Here is an 18,981-nt window from a genome sequence, read left to right as displayed (position 1 = left end):
AAAAAAAAAAAAAAATACACGGAAATCTTGCATAGATTTGTTAATTTCTCTTTCACTGGAGACTTCTGCTAATTAAAGGAGAGCTTATTAATTCTTATTATACAGTATTGACTTGCCACCTGCACAAGCAGCCATTTTGTGAACTTAACCAATGGACATCCATAAGCACGCAGCCAATCAGGTCACTTGGAGCCTGTCCTTAAAGGCACAGAACACCAATCAGACTCCAGAGTTACAGAGAAGGGGAAGGTCCGTTTTGTTAAGGTTTGTATTGTACAGTCACAAGAATGTCCTTCAAATTTTACAGAAAATTGGGTTCTGTATCATTACCGTGCTCTGTATTACCATACATCAGATGTTGGGGGCTCTACATTTGTCATCATGTGTGTTGGGACTGTGGGCCTGATTCAGAGACGGACGCTCTGACAGAGCGCTCGCTCTGAATCATGGCCGGGCTTGTGTTTTTTTTGAACGGCCTCCTGGCCGCTTGCATAGCTGTGGGTGACCACCCACAGCTATTGCGAGCGGCCATGATGATGGTCGCGATGGTCAAGACCATCGCGCTTGCGACGAGACCCTTGTGGTAGGGTCTCTAGTCCGCAAGCTCCAGAGGGATTTCAGCTCTAACAGAGCCGAAACCTCTCCACTGACATCACGAGTGATGTCAGTGGGGCCGCCTCTAAACGGTAGGCGTTCACATGGGGACGCCTTCGTTTGGGCAGCCACTCCCCCGGACCGCCCACCAAAGGGGGCGAGCTGTCACTCAACATCGACAGCTCGCCGCCTTTGTTGCGAGACCCGGATTGCCCATCGCTAGCCGGGTCTCGCGCATGCGCACGGGCCCACCATCGACCCGGTTGCGAGCACACAGCGCTTGCAACCGGGTCTGAATCAGGCCCTGTATTTGAAGCAACGTCTGCATCATAAGACTAATGCCGGGTACACACTAAGAGATAGGTCACCCGATCTGGCGGATTGGACCGACATATCGGCCAGTGTGTACCCACTATGTCATCAGTGAAATCGCCCATCGGACCTGTCGCCTTGTCACTGCCGCAAATCAGCAAGTGTGTATGCCGGCACCCCCCCAGGTCCAGTCACTAAACACTAGACATCATCTAGTGTGTACCGGCCATAACAGTTGTGTGAAAATCTAGATAGGGGGGGAGAGCAGAAAGCCCCATGGAAGATTACAGGAGCAGGAGGGGAGCTGGACATTGGGCAGGACACTACAACATGGGGACATGACATTACAGTATGGGGCGTGGTATGAATGATCTTCATTGAGTTTAGTGGATGTGTGAAACCATGTGCACAGCCTGACTGGGCACAACCACAACCTGGCAAGTGTCGAGCAGGATTATGGGTTTAACAACAAGGGAATTTCCTGCCAAAAACTGCTACATGACACTAGCTATCATCATAGTACAGCAGTGGCAGAGATGTAGTTAGAATGGAAGTGATATGAAATATCGCCGGCTGCATGGCCGGGAGTTCGAATCCCGGCAGCGTCAGGCAGACAAATGAAGAGATCCCAGCAGCGTCAGCCCAACAGTGCTGGAAATCCCGATCGTCCGTAGGCAAGTACTTACTAACCTAACCTTACCCCCCTAACAGGTGCCTAACCCTAACCTCCCCCCTGTGCCTAAACCTAAACTCTCCCTTCCCTGCTGCCTAAACCTAAGTCCCCCAGGGGGGTGCCTAACCCTAACCTCCCCCCGGGGGTGCCTAACCCTAACCCTCACTCCCCCTAGCCTAACCCCAGCCCTCCCGCAGGGGTGCCTAACCCTAAGTCCCCCCCGGGAGCCCTAAACCTAACCCTCCTCCCTCGCAGCTGTTCGCTCGCGGAGCCCGGCATCCCTTCGATCGGGATGCCGGGCGCCAGTCTCCTGGCGTCGGAAAAATGACAGGCGTCTAGATTTAGACGCTTGTCATTTAACCCTCGACGGGATAAAGCAGTCGGGAAGCCGGCTGTCGGGCTTACGTCAGCCGGCTTCCTGATTGCATCCAAGTTAGAATACAGACAGTCTGGATGCCAGCGCTTAGAATCCTGGTGCCAGCATCCTGACACCTGTTAGAATCCCGATGGTAAGTACTGGGGCTAGGTACTAGGGGGGAGCGAGGCAGAGGAGAAGGAAGGCCAGCATACACATACAGAACCACACATACAGAACCACACATATCATGGAAGAACAGCCGGACCGGTCACCAAGGAAACACCGGTCACCAAGGAAACGCCAGGTGGGTGCCCTGTGCCCCCTATGGCATCGAAGAAAGACTTAACAGATAAGACATAAGTCTCCTTTTCTTCTTCCTCCACTAGGGGGCACAGGGACAACTCTGGGACATCCTAAAGCTGTCCCCTATGGGCGGGGACGTTCCCGAGTTGGAGTGAGCATAGAACGCCAGAAGGCGGCGTCCGAGGACACAAAAGTATCAGAAGCGTAAAATCTGATAAAGGTCCGAGCAGATGACCATGTGGCAGCCCTACAGAGCTGTTCTGCAGAAGCCCCACAGCGTGCTACCCACAAAGTCCCCACTGACTGGGTGGAATGTGCAGTCACCACGGCAGGGGCAGGTAGGTTTGCCAAGGAGTTAGCCTGGTAAATGGTAAATCGTAGCCAGCGGGCTAAGGTCTGCCGAGTAGCTGGCCAGCCCTTCTTGTGAAAATCTTATAATACAAATGAGAGAGTGACTTACAAAACCTCTTAGTCCTTTTGACATACAGAGAGCCCTCACCACATCCAAAAAATACTCAAGCGGCCCATACACAGTGCGATAAATCAGCCGATCCGACTGATTGGTACGGTTTGGCTGCTATATCGCACCATGCATGGGCATTATATCGGACAGAGCGCACACCCGTGGGGTCATACATCGCACCCCCAGATCTTACTGCAGGTTCAGTAGATTAGGGGATGCGATGTGCGATCCCATGCAGCGCTATGCGGGTGCCGGCGTATCAGGTGGTCGGCCACCCGATCGCACCATGTGTGGGGACCGCCCGATATGTCGGATCCCCCGTCGCGTCGCACGGTGCATATCGCACAGTGTATGGTTGATTGGCTTCAGGATGAGATGGATCTGAAGACTGAAAAGCAGGAACTACTATTTCCCGATTAATATGAAAACGGGACACAACCTTGGGAAGGTAGCCTAAGAGAGTCATTAAGACAGCCGTCGGAGTGGAACACAAGAAAAGGAGAGCGACACGAGAGAGCGCTCAAGTCCGATAGCCATCGCATTGGCTCGCAGGGTAATAGAAACAGTTTTCCACGTGAGCCAACGAAAGTCGACTGACTGTAACGGCTCAAATGGAGCCGACTGGAGTGCTTGGAGAACTAGCAAAAGATTCCAGGGAGCCACAGGAGCACCAAACTGTGGCTGTAACATGGAGAACTCCCTGGAAAAAAAGTGCACACCTGAGGAAGCAGAGTTATCTGTCTTTGAAAAAAGGACAGACAAGGCCAAACCTGGACCTTCAAGGATGAGAGCTGAAGACCAAAATCCAGACCGGTCTGCAAAAAAAGAAAGGATACAGGAAAGGAAGAAGGACCTGGGGTTAAAACCCTTAGTCGAACACCACGAAAAGTAGGTACGCCAAACCCGATGATAGATACGAGCTGAAGACAGGACCATGCTGCAAGCATGGAAACAACCCTCCTGGAGAATCCTTTTGCTCTTAAGATGGATGTCTCAAGAGCCACCCCGTCAAAACAAGACGGGCTAGATCCAGATGGAAACCGTGGCCCTGAGACAGAATGTCCAGCCGCAGTGGAAGGCACAGTGGGGCATCTATGGACAGGCCCAGAAGATCTGCATTAAACACCCTCCGGGGCCAATCCGGAGCCACCAGGATCAGAGTGCCTCCTTCCAGCTTGAACTTGCAAAGGATCAGTGGAAAGGACCAGGGAACAGCCATTGCATCTACCAGGATGAGCTCCCAGATCCCTGGTGCGAGAGCAATAGTTTGGAAGCTGGTGGTTGTAGCGAGACGCCATCATATCTATGTCTGGTAGGTCACAGCAACGGACTAACAACTGGAAGACGTCCGGATGTAATGCCCACTCACCTGCATGGACGTCCTGACGACTTAGGAAGTCCGCTTCCCAATTTTGAACGCCCGGTATGAAAACTGCGGACAGTGCTGGAAGATGCCGCTCCGCCCAGCAAAGAATTCTGCTGACTTCTTGCAAGGCTCCTCAACTGCGAGTGCCGCCCTGGTGATTTATGACAAGTTACAGCCCCCCACCCTCGAAGGCTTGCATTGTTGGGGAGAGTGACCCAGTCCTGGATTAAAAGGGGCATCCCTTGTACAGATGAGAACACGGGAGCCACTACAGTAGGGAGGGACTAACTTCCTGGGAGAAAATTAGAGTCCGAGCCCTGAGGTTTAGACATGACTTGATCCAACGCCTCAGAAAGAGACCCTGGAGAGACCAGGAGTGAAACCGGCTGTACTCCACAATGTCGAAAGTGGACACCAACGACCCCAGAATTTGCATGCATGAGTGAATGGACACTCGCCGTTGACTGAGAAAGGTGCAAATTCTGGTTTGTAAGGACACAATCTTTGTCCGGAGTGAGGAAGACTCTCTGAGTTCTGGAATTAAACATGGCTCCCAGATGGAGCATCTGCTGGGATGGAGATAGCGTGGAGTTCTTCCAATTGATGATTCACCCCTGCAGCGCAGATGTGCTGCCATGACTATCGTGGACACCCGAGGGGCGTGGACAATCCAAAGTTTAATGCCTGAAATTGGTAGTGTCTGGTTTGGACAGCAAACCTGAGAAAATGTTGCCAATTGGTTCGTATAGGGATATGTAAATAGGCATCCTGTATATCCAGTGATGCCATAAAGTTCCTTGGTTCCACAGCTAGAATGACTGACTGCAGTGATTCCATGCGGAATTTGGGAATCCGAAGAAATTTGTTCAGGTGTTTTAAATTGAGGATGGGTTGGAAAGAGCCGTCTGGCTTCTGACCTAGAAAGAGATTGGCATAAAAACCGAACCCTTTCTGGGACGGGGGAACAGGAATAACGACCCCTGAGGCCATGAGAGAGTGAATAGACACCTCGAGAGCTGCTGCCTTTTCCGGCTGTGTAGGAAGGCTGGTGGAAAAGAAGCTTGAAGGTGGATGCTGACGAAAGGTGAGAGCGTATCCTTGAGACACCACTCCCCTGACCCAAGCGTCTGTTGTGGTCTGCATCCACACTGCCGAAAAAAGAAGAAACTGGCATCCCAATCAAAAAATGGAAGGGCCTCCAAAGCCTTCTTAGATTCTGTGCCCGATTCCCAGGTGCACAGCCAGAGAGCTCTTCTAGCCGCCACTGCCAAAGAAGAGACTTTATAGGTGAAAATCCCTGGATCTATAGATGCTCCAGGTAAATAAGTAGCTGCTTGTTTGATATGTTAAACTGTAGTAACTACATCAGCTCTATGTGCGCCAGAGGTGAGACCTTCTTACAAAGAATCTACCCAGAGATCCACAGCTTTAGCTACCCAAGCCGATGCCAGGGCTGGACGAACTAGTCCCTGCGTTTACATAAATGGTCTTTAAGAAGTTCTCCAATTTCCTACCTGTAGGCCCTTTAAATAGATGCAGTGTTAGAAATAGGGAGGAGGGATGACCGAATGAGCTGAGTTATGTGAACAGCCACTGGGGGAGGAGACTCCCACTTAGCCCCAGCCACAGCAGGGAGAGGGTAAAAGGTAGCTATATGCTTAGAAACTTGAAAGAGTCTACTAGGGTGAGACTACGCCTCCGCCAGGACACCTAGTTGTGCAGAGGATGGGAATTCCGACACTGACTTTTTGTGTCTTTTAAAGACAGATGCCTTAGATCTAGGAGGTTGCTCTAATTCCTCAACTAGCAGAATAGACTAAAGTTCTAGGATAAGAGCCTCCACATCTACAGAAGACATAACCTCTTCTGGGACAGAAGATGTCTCCACGTCTGAGGTAATGGAAGTGCTAGCCTAGTCATCTGTGAATATCTCTGAATCCGAACCACTTTCACGTGGAGCAGGCCATCGCCTAGGAGCCTTATCTCTATCCAACATCTGCTGAAAGGATGTGGGTACCCGAGCTCACCCCTGGACAGACTGTGAAAAAAAAGGTTTGCATCCAGGGTATCTCCGCCATGGGGAGCTGTGGCACAGCAACAGGGACAGGTGGTATTGACATACGGTCTAAACATCTGTGACATTACCTGAGTCAGCCGAGATACCCAAGCTGGTTCTTGTGAAGAAGCCATAGGCGAAATGACCTGTTGCAGGGGCCCCAAAGCAATTGACACACAGACCGTCATGCTCCGGATCCTGAGGAGAATGACACTACGACATTGTTTGCAAGAGCACGATGCATGTAGTGCCAGCCTCCTTATTAGTAAGCAAATCAGGGTCTTTCAGTGCTAGTATACAGTGAACTACTAGAAATATACCTGCTTTTGTCAACTCCCAGCTAGGTATAAAACTTAAAATACTCACCCTTGCCAGGGATGTACCCTCAGTAACCAGCCCCAGCGGCACAGATATGAGGAAAGTACACTTACCATACATACAATACACTCAGACCACTCTATGCAGACTATGTGGGCAAAGCTCAACAAACCAGCCAATGTTAGCAGGAAGGAGCAGGAAAGTAGTGCAGCTGCTGGGAGCAGGCTGTCAGAGGAGACAGGAGCCCTTGCTTCACTCTCCAACGCCGATACAGGCTATAGCTAAATTGTCCGCTCAGCGTTTTGGAGGAGAAGAGTGAAGGTAAAATGTGCCTGGGGCTTGCTGGCCTCGTAGGTAAAGCGCGCCCCAGGAGAGGGGGGGGGGGGGGGCAAACAGGGAAGCACCCACCTCCCCCGTTTGGTCTAACCACCAGGGATAATGGCCGCCATGCAATAAAGCAGCCCCTGCTCCGTATCAAAGTTCCCGGTGGTCTAGTGGTAAGCGCGGTCAGAACGAATGCCTCTGACTATCAGCACCGCCGGAGGTCTCCTGCTCCAGCGGTGACAGCCACTAATTCACGGCCCCCTTCTCCCAATGTGCGCCGGCTGCAGTTGGCAGCTCCTGTTTGGGTGAGAGTCCACGACCGAAGTCACTGACCCAGTCGCCGATGCTGTGGCCACTGTTGCTGGGTTGGTGGAGCCCCGTCCTATAAGACGCCTTACACTGCCTACTCTAAAAAAAGACGACAAATAAAAGTAAATTAAATAAACTATGGGGAACCACCCCCCCCTATAACCTGGTGCCCAGCTCCTGCCGGCACCAGACTCAAACTGAGGTCCAGTGCCTGGAAACAGGGTATAGAGGAGAGGGGCCTGGACTTGAGGGTAATTTGCATTAAACTGTTTGTTGCCCAGACTCTCCTCTCCAGGCTATACCCAGAGTTGTCCCTGTGCCCGCTAGTGGAGGAAAAAGAAATCAGAATAGCCAGTCTAATCATAAAACAACAGAATAATTCCCATATACACCGCCGGTGTTATATAACCACACACAGCCTGCACCCGAACTATTAGTATTAGTCCCAGCATAAGCTCTCATACTACAACCCTCACCATGAAAGCTCTATACATTTTGTCATGGGTCACTAGAAGGCTCTCTATGAACAGTCAAGTACATTTTTACATCTCAAATATGTCTATGCTTAACTCAAATTTATAACCAATTCCTAACGTTTTATACACCAGACTCGGTCACTGGTTTGTCTGTGGAAGTTTAACCAATGCTAATCTGGCATCCTCTGTATGTGGATTTAACAAGCGGACATTGAAAGCACCAGGAATTTGCAGACTGAGGCAATTACGATACAGCAGCACAGATAGGTGAATAGAGAGCATTGTTATAGAGAACATCTATCTCTGTGTGACTTGTTTAAACAAGACTCATTATTACTGTAAAACAAGATATTTCCACGGTTATGACAAATAAGTAAAACCTTGTTACCGGCACTATTTCCCATATACGCACAGCAAAACAACCCAAACTTAGTCTGGGGTGTATTTTATCGGTAAACATTACGATATTTCTATGCTGTTGTCTGAGCTTCACAAAAAGCAATCTGATTGTTAAGGCCAGGTACACCTCTAAACGACAGGCAATCTTACCGATGACAGAGACAAATTCCCTTCGCCCCAGACCATCCAAGACTGCCCTACACACTATGCGCTTTAATGAACGACGGAACGATACCTTGTTCTGTCCTTCATGAAACCTGCACAGTCCTGCATGCGATATCGTCTGATTGGCCGTGCAGCACGTCCAACCAGAAGTCCCCATATGCAACCTGCGGGAGCACATAATTGTGGGTACACACTAAACGATCCTCACGATTTGTCATTCCAATATGGCAAATCGTGAAAATATCTTTCTAGTGAGTATCCGGCCTTATTTAAGGTGCGTACACACTGGGCGATAAAGTGGACGACTGAACGATAACGATATCGTTATCGTTCAGTCGTCCACTTTATCGTCCATTTTTAACCCCAAAAAGATGAACGATAACGACGACGCGCGTTCCCGTGGGTCGTTCGTCATTATCGTTCATCGGGCTGACATGCAGGCCAACCTGACGACCTCGTCAGGTTGCTGCATGTCAGGGAATGGGGGAGAGAGCCCGGCGCTGAACGATATCGTTAATGATATCGTTCAGCGGCTGTGCTCAATATCATGAACGACATTGAGCACAGCCTGCCGGGGACAACACTACACGATATTGCTCAGGGAGCATATCGTTAGCCTGCATTATTCCATTCAAATTAGTAATAGTTTAATAGAAGTTTTATTTATTTTGAGGTCAAAGCATTTTAGTTATACCTCCCTTATGGTCAAATGAATAGTTCACATACATGGACTTTTTTTCAATGTAAAAAAGACCAATAAAGGTTGTTGGTGAATTGCCACTGGAATGGTGGGGGGCGATGGCACTCCTCCACCGCAGACGTGCGCAGAAAAGTGAGTGAAAAATGTTTACCTTATGCAGAACCGTAACTAGGTTAACATTTAACAAGAGAAGACCAACTGGCACAATCAGGTGATTTCTCAGCTGCGATTAAGGTGCCCAAACATTTCATAATTACCCTGGCAACTCAAGAGAAATGCTACCGTTTAGCTAGCTATGGGATGTAGTCAGCTTCCCGGCGTGCAGGATACAGACAGTGTGAATACGGGCGCCGAAATCCCGATAGGGGAGGTTAGGGTTAGGCACGGGGAGGGAGTGTTAGGATTAGGGTGCGAGAGGGGGAGGGCTTAGGGTTAGGCACCAGGGAGGGAGTGTTAGGATTAGGGTGCGAGAGGGGGAGGGTTAGGCACTGGGGAGGGAGTGTTAGGATTAGGGTGCGGAGAGAGGGAGGGCTTAGGGTTAGGCACCGGGGAGGGAGTGTTATGATTAGGCTGCAGAGAGGGGGAGGTTAGGGTTAGGCACCAGGGAGGGTGGTTAGGGTTAGGTACCAGGGAGGGAGGGTTAGGGTCAGGGTAGGGGTTAGGGAAGGGGATAGAGAAATACTTACCACTCTTCTCTATGGGTGTCAGCATTCTGGCTGTCGGGATGCTGCTGTCGGTATTCTGAGAGTCAAGATTTCATACCTAACCCCTGGCTATATAGATACTGTATATAGGTACTGTAGTGAGGAAACAGAAGTTCTCTCTCCACCTATAAGGCACAGGGACAAAATAAGGATGCACCCTGTAATAGGGGTGCCAGCTACTGCCTCTGGGCAATCTGGAAATCAGAAGATGTGTTTGGTTTTCGGACGGCTGTTAATCCCGGACGGGCAGCGCCTGGAAATGTTGCCGGGGGCGATGTCTGGCATCATCAGTACTGACACTTTAGTCAGGGCATCTGATTGTTTCTGCGCCTGTCTACAATGCAAGTGATTCACCATGTGGTGGCTCAGCTGGTCCCTCCTCCAGGACCAGCCACCGATGTGCTGCAGCTGTCCTGTCACAAGCACAGCCTCCCTTCAGCAGGACCAGGCCTGCCCCTCCTTCTCCTTTCATATACTGCCCTCCATTCTTCTCCCTCCCCTCCAGAGGACCAGCCTAGTGTATAGGGGGTGTCAGGATGGTAGTGCAGAGATTAAGTGGGGATGTAGTGCAAAGTATAAAGGGTGGGGGGTTCAGGGATGCAGTGCAACGTGTACAGGGGATGTAGTGCAAGGTACAGATAAACTATAGGCTTTACACCCATCTGGCACATAAAGTTTCATGAGGGTGCTCTGAGATATATACCACATACATGAGGAGACTCTGTGGCATACAAGGGAGTATGTGGAGCAGATGGCATATAAAAGGGGGCACACATGGGCTTTACTGCACCAGCGGTGGCCGCTGCAGTAGTTTTGTTTTGTTTATCGGGGCACAGTGGTGAGCTATATAGAATCTGCTTTGCTCAAGCTCTGCTCCATTACAAGTGTGCATGTAACAGTAACATGTAACAGTAACAGTGAGTACAGCTGTACCTACTATACTTCAATAAGCCAACACCATTGGCAAAGTAACTGGGATGTTCATAGTGAGTCAACCGCTGGTGTGTGCCTATATAACTCAGCAATAACAACATCTGTACACACATCATTTCCAATATTCCTGACAACTACACATTAGGTGGATGTAACATTGCCAAGCAAAGCTATTTATCATGCATCTCAGTCAGCTGCTGGCCACAGTTTGCATATAATAAGATGGGTTGAGTATGAACTGCCTGCGGCTAAATAGCTGCCTGTTCATATCCCGACACCGGAAGCCCAAAAACTGAAGATGCCGACAGGGGCGGTAAGTAGCCTAACCCTAACCTCCCCCCCTGCGGTGGTGCCTAACTCCCCTTCCCGCACCCTAAACCTAACGCTCCCTGGGGGGTGCCTAACCCTAACCTCCCCCCGTACCTCCTCTCTCCATAGCCTAACCCTAATCTCTCCCTGGGGTCCCTAAAACTAAACCCCCCCCCCCCACAGCTAACACCTTACAGGGCCCTGCTTACCTTCGTTTGGGATTCCGGCTGTTGGGATTTCGGCATCGGGCTTTAGATAGATGTCGGGATTTCGATGCCTATGTTTAGTCTTGGGTCGGGCTTCTGACGTCGGGACTCAGAAATTAACTACATCCCTAATAAAGACTTATTTACTGTCTTCAAACAAATACAGTGGCAAATAGCAATTTGTTACTTTCATACCCTATTAAGGATTCTCCACAGCCCCCCCCAAATAATTATGTGTGGTCCCCTGTACCTGATCCAGGGCTGTGCCTCGTTCTATTCCCTGAGGTGGCAACGGTAATGCTGATCACACTGTACGCAAATCAAACATTTGTATAATGGAAACACTGTAAAAGTCACTTAATAAGTATACAAATACTCCTTTCCACTGCCAGCAATTATCCAGGTTACTGCGCAGTGTGAGAGAGCAGGGTGGAAATAAGCCGGGTCCAGTGACAAAGAAAGGAATCAGATTTTTAAATGAATAGAAATAGTAAAAAAAAAAAATATATAATATATTATAATATAATATATATATATATATCAAAGCTAGATCAACACAGCATGCCTTACTGGTGTCAGAGCAAGATGTAATAGTAGTGCATAGAAGAGAGGATGCTGAATGTTTGGGAGGAGTACTGTACAATGGAGAATATTGTGAGTGAGAATATACAGGTAACATATATATACTGTAATGTGAACATTCAGCAGCTCTATCCAAAAGAAAGCCTGAGGCACATGCAAATCTATCTGCTACAGGTACATCTGACAGACCCTGTGACTGGCTGCACAGAACCCACAGGGTACAAGTTGTGTACATATAAAACAACTAAAATCATGTTATTTCTGCAACCCAAAACATGACATTCGGATTTAAAATCCGAATTCCGAACCGCAGAAAGCCCAGAACCGCGACTCGGAGCAGCCTGGATTCACAAAATTCGGGTGGATTTGAATTTCTGGAGAACTGCACATCACTACTATATAGATAGATAGATAGATAGATAGATAGATAGATAGATAGATATCTATCTATCTATCTATTAGGGGTGAGCGGGTTCGGATTTCTGAAATCTGAGCCCCCCCGATCAGAGGCCGATCCAAGTCAGGCTCGACTTTTCCCGCCTGACTCGGATCTGAAATCGAGGCAAAACGTCATCATCATTCTGCCTTCCGGGTCTCGCGGGTTTTGGATTCTATATAAGGTACCCGCGTCTACACCATTTTTTCACTCGGCTGTGGATAGTGAAGAGGGAGGGTGGGAGTTAGGGCTGGCTGGGCTGTGTAGTGTAGTGCTGTGCTCTATCCATCGGGGGTGTCACCGCCCCCCCCCCCCCCCAAGTGCAAAGAAAAATGTTTCTGTGTTTGTGAACTGTGTGCGCAGTAGCCGCACGTGCATCAACAAAGTAGCGCCAAGCGTGCGCCTGTGTCATAAGTAAAGGGCTGGCTGGCTCGTCCGTTAAAGGGTGCTGTAACCCCAAAGTGCACTCCAAACAAAATAAAAAAATATTTTCTGTGTTTGTGAATTGTGTGCACTGTGGCTGTAAGTGCATCAACAAAGGAGCAGCACCAAGCGTGCGCCTGTGTCCCATAAGTCTGTTAAAGGGTGGTGTAACCCCCAAAGTGCACTCCACAAAAAATAAACAATTCTTTTTTTTCTGTGTTTGTGTGTGAAATGTATGCGCAGTAGCCGCACGTGCATCAACACAGCAGCAGCGCCAAGCGTGCGCCTGTGTCATAAGTCAAGGGCCGGTTTTGACATCTGGTTCGGACTGAAGGACGTGCCAACAATTTCTGACATGTCTACTGTCACTGCATATGATACTGTCACCACTGACAGAATGGTGGAGGAATTATTTTCTGTGTTTGTGAATTGTGTGCACTGTGGCTGCACGTGCATCAACAAAGGAGCAGCGCCAAGCGTGTGCCTGTGTCATAAGTGAAGGGCCGGCTGGTTTGTCCGTTAAATGGTGCTGTAACCCCCAAAGTGCACTCCAACAAAAATAAAATCTTCTTTTTTTCTGTGCTTGTGTGTGAAATGTATGCGCAGTAGCCGCACCTGCATCCTCAAAGCAGCAGCGACAAGCGTGCGTCTGTCTGTTAAAGGGTGGTGTAAACCTCAGTGCGCTCCACAAAAAATAAAAAAATTCTTTTTTTTTTTTCTGTCTTTGTGAATTGTGTGGGCTGTAGCCGCACCTGCATCCTCAAAGCAGCAGCGACAAGCGTGCGTCTGTCTAAGGATTACATCGGTGACAGCATCCAAGTAGGCATGTCAGACAGTCCGTACCTGTACTGGCAGGAAAAAGAGGCAATTTGGAGGCCCCTGTACAAACTGGCTATATTTTATCTGAGTTCCCCCCCCCCTCCATTGTGTACTCTGAAAGAGTGTTTAGTGCAGCCGGGAACCTTGTCAGCGAAAGGCATAGGAGGTTGCTTTCATAAAATGTGGAGAAGATGATGTTCATAAAAATGAATTATCAACTCTTCCAGAGAGACCAGCCTCCAGAACGTACAGAGGGACCTGTGGTGGTGGTTTCCAGCGGGGACGAAGTAATACTCTGGGCTCTATTTACTACAATCCGCATATTGAATGCAGATTGTAGTGTGATATTACCGAGTGAATTCGCATTGCGAATTCAGGCAATATCACAGGGATTTACTATAAATCCCTTGCAGGGACAGAGCTTGCGATAAAGCTCTGTCCCTGCAGATCCCATCTGCACTCTAGTCGCGGTATTTTCGGAAAAAATATTCCGACTAAGAGCCCGTGTGTGCGCCGACCCATCGTCGCTGCTACCCCCCACCGACGCTAAGCCCCGCCCTCCGCGATCGCGGACCCCCGCAAACCCCACTCCCCCCTCCGCGACCCACCCCTCCCTTCATTACACTTACCTGCATCCTCCTGGCCTCCGGTGATCTTCTCCGGGCTTCCCGATCAGGTGATCTCCCATACTGCACTGGGGCCCGATCACCTGATGACCGGGCCGTAGTGCACTGTGGGAGACCAGCTGACCGGAGAGGAGCCATCACCGGAGGCCCGATCACCGGTCCCTGGATTCAGGTAAGTAAAAAAAAAAAAATGTTTACATTTTTTCAAACTGCCATCCTGTCTGCCACTGCAGTGTCACTCCTAGATGGGCCACGTGTTTGTGCCGCCCACTCGTGTCGCTTAGCATAGTCATCCAGCTACCTCGGTGCAACCTTTTGGACATAAAAACACTATTGTGAGGTGTTCAGAACAGACTGGAAATGAGTGGAAATTAAGGTTAATAATAGCATAGGAGCAGAAAAACCCACAAATTCTGTGATTTTAGCTGTTTTTCAAAAAAAAAAATACAGATCCAAAACACAAAACACGGAAGGTGGTTTTGGCAAAACCAATCCAGAACCAAAACACGAAGAAAGATCCAGAACACGAAAAGTGGCCGGTGCACATCCCTAATAAATATATATATATATATATATATATATATATATATATATATATATATATATTTACACACAATACGGGCAGGATGCAGCAACGTGAGAAATGCAGGTTTGACCGCATCTCTCATATGCGCCAAGCCTTGGAATATGATGCATTCTGGGGCTTGGATGCGGTGGACAACGCCATCTTAAAATGGAGTTACCCTATAGAAGCCTATGGACTTCTCTCCGCAGAGTGCTGAGAGAGGGATCCAATCGGATGAAAGAGGTACTTCTATGTCATAGCACCACTCTTATAGAGAGCCGTCCTTGGCGTTTGTGTTCATGCATAGCAGCGTAATTAACACCGGCATGCAGACGAAGGGTGGCGTTATGCATCCCTCCGTATATGTCTATACAGTTTAACGGTCTCTTCAAGCCACACTTTTCTGCAAATGGCAGATAACCGACTATTGCTGTCTCACCTGTAAAGAAGACACCACAAAAAACCCCATAGGATCAGAGGACATACACGATAGATGAAGGAGGTGAATATACATGAGACACAGGGTCTGACAGAGAGGTGGGCGTTACTGCATCCGATCCTGCATCTGCTGCCGGAGTCGCGGCTGCGATAATATGCAAGTGCCAGTATCAGCCCTTCCCCTGGCAAACAAGCGTGCGCCTGAATCTGCAAGGACTGAGACGCCCACTATCAGCGTCCGCTGTAACACTGCCGGCGATTGTTTAGATGCCACTATCGGCGCACCATCGACACTTGCAGCAGCCATATGGTCTCTGTGACCGCGGCTGTGAGGTTTGCGAACACAGCGGCTTTCACTGACACACCCACGACATTCCCGGAACACGCCCACAAGACGGGCTTTTTGTGTTCACTTCCAGCCAATACCCAGTCACAGCCCAGAAACGCCCATCGCTTTACTGCCTCATTGCCGATAGCCTCTGTTCTGATCGCGACAGCATCTTCGTGCCTACTCTGTCTAACGCATGCACCGTAGGGGCTCTCTGAATTTTGCCATAGTGAGGTTCACAAACGCCGTCATTACAGTCCAGGTTTTAAGGATAACCATGCTATATTTTATCATGGTTATAATAAACCATGAAAAAAAAAACCAACCATCCAATACAACAGCAGTTAATGAATGATGGACACGACGACTCCCATGGTAAGTGTATGGGAGGGTTTCTCATCTGCCCCCAGCAGGTCATATTTTCCTCATCTACCACAGGCAAAACAATCTATTCAACTAAGCCACAGAGGGGGCACCTTTACAATATGACCAGTTGGGGATACTAGTAGGCCTCAAACTGAGATGCTTCGGTATCAGATAGGATTAGTAGCAACTTGTAAATCACACTGCAAGAGAGATGCCTCCTGTTATCCTCACTCAGCCAACTACACATCCCTAAAACTATTTTGGCTTAATTGGGTGCACCAAGGAAAGTCATTTGTGATAAAGTTTGTTGCATGGTTACAAAAAAAAAAAAAAAAAAAAAAAAGTAGAATGTTCTTTTGTCCTGTGTTCTGCTGTGGCGGTTATTTTCCCGGAATAAGCCGTTCCGATCTCATCAGAGCTGACTGAAGGTCTCAGTATGCACAGGTGTGAGATTATTCTGTATTCACACCGTGTCGTGTAAGTCAGATCTTCGCTGCAGTTACCATAGCAACCGTCTGAGAACTCTGCTGCATGTGTGTTAGAACAGAGCGATCGCGACGGCAGGTTACAGCGAGCTCATATTAATGAAGGTGACAGGGGATGTGGTGGAAATGGAATGGCAGCTCTTAAAGCAACATATCCAAAGTCCGGGCACAAACAGCTCTCCCTAGTGTGTTACTGGAAGGCTAGTATTGGGGTGAGAGGCATCACCCACCTCCTGGTCTAGGGGTGGGCATAAGGGTCCCTCAGCTGTTGTAGAACTACACATCCAAGCATGCTAAAACTGTTGCAAAGCATGCTGGGATGTGTAGCCTAACAACAGCTGGAGGGAAGCTTACTGCCCACCTCAGAATTGACGAGCAACCACCAATATATGTTATAGCAACACTTTGCACAGCCTAACTGGGCATTTCTCAACTGCTGTGCCATGGGCCACTAGTTGAGCTGTGAGCAGTCCTCAGATGTGCCGCCGTAGAAGCGGAGCCATGCCCGCCAATGAACAGCCACAGCCAGGGTCCTGGAGCGATCAAGACTGGGAGCCGCACAGCCAGTTCTAACTTTAAGCCCTTCCGGGTGGCACAGACGAAGCCCGGGCTGGGATCTATGGAGACCAGGGGTGCCGAGAGCAGCTGTACCAATTATCCAGGCCTGGGCTTGTTGGAGGGGTCCGGGTCTGATGCAGCCCCCCCACCTTCTTACCTGTCAGCAGCTCGTTGCTGTGTGTTGGGCTGCGGTGGGAGACTGCTGGGCAGAGGCAGGCTGAGGGGCTCATAGCACACCCCCCCCCCTCCCCAGCGCCGCACAGAAAATATTTTTTTTTAAGCCTCTCGCATGAGTAATGGGACATGGCTCGGCCTTCTACAGCCCAGATGTAGACATGGCTGAATTCCGCGTTGCCGTCCTGCCCACACAGTGCAGCTCACTGTTCATTCTCCCTGCGGTGAAACGGATGGTGTGCCATGGCAATTTAAGAATCTTGATCAGTGTGCCGCGAGTTGAAAAGGGTTGAAAATCACTGGCCTAACTATTTAATTGTAGAACCTTATCCTGACACTATATGCAACGCATAGAACGGACAGGCGGCATCCAAAACAGCGCTCAGATGCCACATTCTCACACTCTTCTAAAATAAAGTTTGGAGGTCAGCAGAAGAGCCTGCGTCCTTAGGATCATATTGGTGGCGCTTCCTGCTCTAATGGAATGAGAGGCTGTTTGTGGGGGAGCATTAGTTTAATTAATTAGTCAAAATGGGGAACAATAGTTGGAACCGGATTTACCTGTGTGGCAGGCCATGATTAATACAATATACAACATTTTCCCATCAATCACTTCTGGCCAAATTAGTCTTCACACATAATAGTGAAAAGGAATGTAGTCGCTATCCCGCCAGTCGGGATGCTGGCGATTGGAATGCCGAAACCAAAATCCCGATGGTAAGTATTAGGGTTAGGATTAGGCACCAGGGGGAGGTTAGGGTTAGACTGTGGAAAAGGTGGGTTAAGGGGAAGGTTAGGCTACTTACCTTCAGGTGTCAGCATTCTGACTGTCGCGATGCTGCTGTTGGTGGTCTGACCACCGCCATTCCGACCGCTGGGATCCCATGCCCAACCCTAGTTTAAGCGGGGATGCCTGCAAAATAGTGGGTGCGACTATCTTTTACACCCCCACTCCTAAAAAGGCTTCTGCCTAATGCTCAGTGGGTTCTGAGGGCTCAGATTACACCAACCTGGTTATGCCATTTATTCTTTTGTACAACAGATGGGGTAAGAGAACTACACATAGACCTATACATCCAGGCAGGGATTAGGAGGCTTCCTCTAGTTAGGGTACATGGGACATCGCTGCTATTGCTGCACATAAACTACAAAGAGGATACTACAAAGAAAGAACCTGAGATGGCTCGATGTGATAATATTGCACAGATTCACAGACTGACCGCTGTATATCGTACATACAGAACTGCTCTGTAAGCCATAGATTGCAGCAGAAAGGCACCTCATACTTAGCCTACTGCAGCAAAAAACATTCCCAGTAATTGCCACATATATATTTCACATCCATACCCCTACTGTCGGCAATATTTTTTTTATATACATATATAGCTGCACCTTCCAGGGAATATTTTATCATCCCCATCAGTCCCTGCTCTTATGGAGCTTACACAGTCATTATCTACACCTAGACACCTCATTTTTCATTTTTGTCAATGCCACCCCCCCCCAAAGGTATAAGTTCCCAAACTCGCTCCTCAAGGCATCTGAATGACGTACTAATTAATTCACCTGTGACCAAGCATGGTTATCCTTAAACCTGGACCATTAGGATCCCTTGAGGATTGAGTCTGGGAACCTCCACCCAAAGGTTACATCAAGTCGATTAATTTACAAGTATGTTTTATTAGATTATGGGAGGAAGCAGAAACCCTTGACCCCAATGCTATGAGACAGCAATGCTAACCACTGTGCCTCCTCGCCGCATTATAATCACAGAAACCGAGGAAATAAAAAAAGTCACATCTTTAACATGATATAACAAGATATAATCCTTTGAAGCAGTGTAAACAGAACAAGGTACACACCCTAAATACCTAAAGCAACGACGACGGATTAATCTTGAATGCAAAAAGTTACCTGTTTTTAGTAGTCCAGTCTTCAGCTCCTTTTTGTATCGGGCTGGCTGAACGTTACCATCTGCAAAAGTGTCAACGCCAACTCTCTTGAGACTATAATCATCGTCACTTCCCACGCAGAACCTCATTGGGCTCATACCCGCATCAGAGGGAGTCTTAACCGGAGAGACCGATTGGCTGCTGGGGCATCCAGTGTCATCTTAGGAAGGTAAAAAAAAATAATATAGTGCATTTTGTATAAAGTACATCTCTCTGTTCTGTACTGACATGACCTATACCCACTGTGAATATGAATAGAAT

The 18,981-nt window shown here is 48.7% G+C and overlaps 1 protein-coding gene across 3 annotated transcripts in view; it reads right to left on the bottom strand.

Annotated features, from left to right (window-relative positions):
* Positions 1 to 18,981, bottom strand: part of SYBU (syntabulin) — a 55,356-nt gene that overhangs the window by 19,397 nt on the left and 16,978 nt on the right. For all 3 annotated transcript variants that reach the window (XM_088444379.1, XM_088444378.1, XM_088444380.1), the window contains one exon: positions 18,683 to 18,880. In XM_088444379.1, the coding sequence (XP_088300505.1) occupies positions 18,683 to 18,880 (198 nt within the window). The remainder of the gene's footprint in view (positions 1 to 18,682; positions 18,881 to 18,981) is intronic.

This window comes from Taudactylus pleione, unplaced genomic scaffold, assembly GCF_031769625.1.
Source record: "Taudactylus pleione unplaced genomic scaffold, aTauple2 ptg000360l, whole genome shotgun sequence".
Taxonomy (NCBI): domain Eukaryota; kingdom Metazoa; phylum Chordata; class Amphibia; order Anura; family Myobatrachidae; genus Taudactylus; species Taudactylus pleione.
The sequence above is the reverse complement of the archived record's forward strand: the minus strand, read 5'-3'. Positions and strand labels throughout refer to the sequence as shown.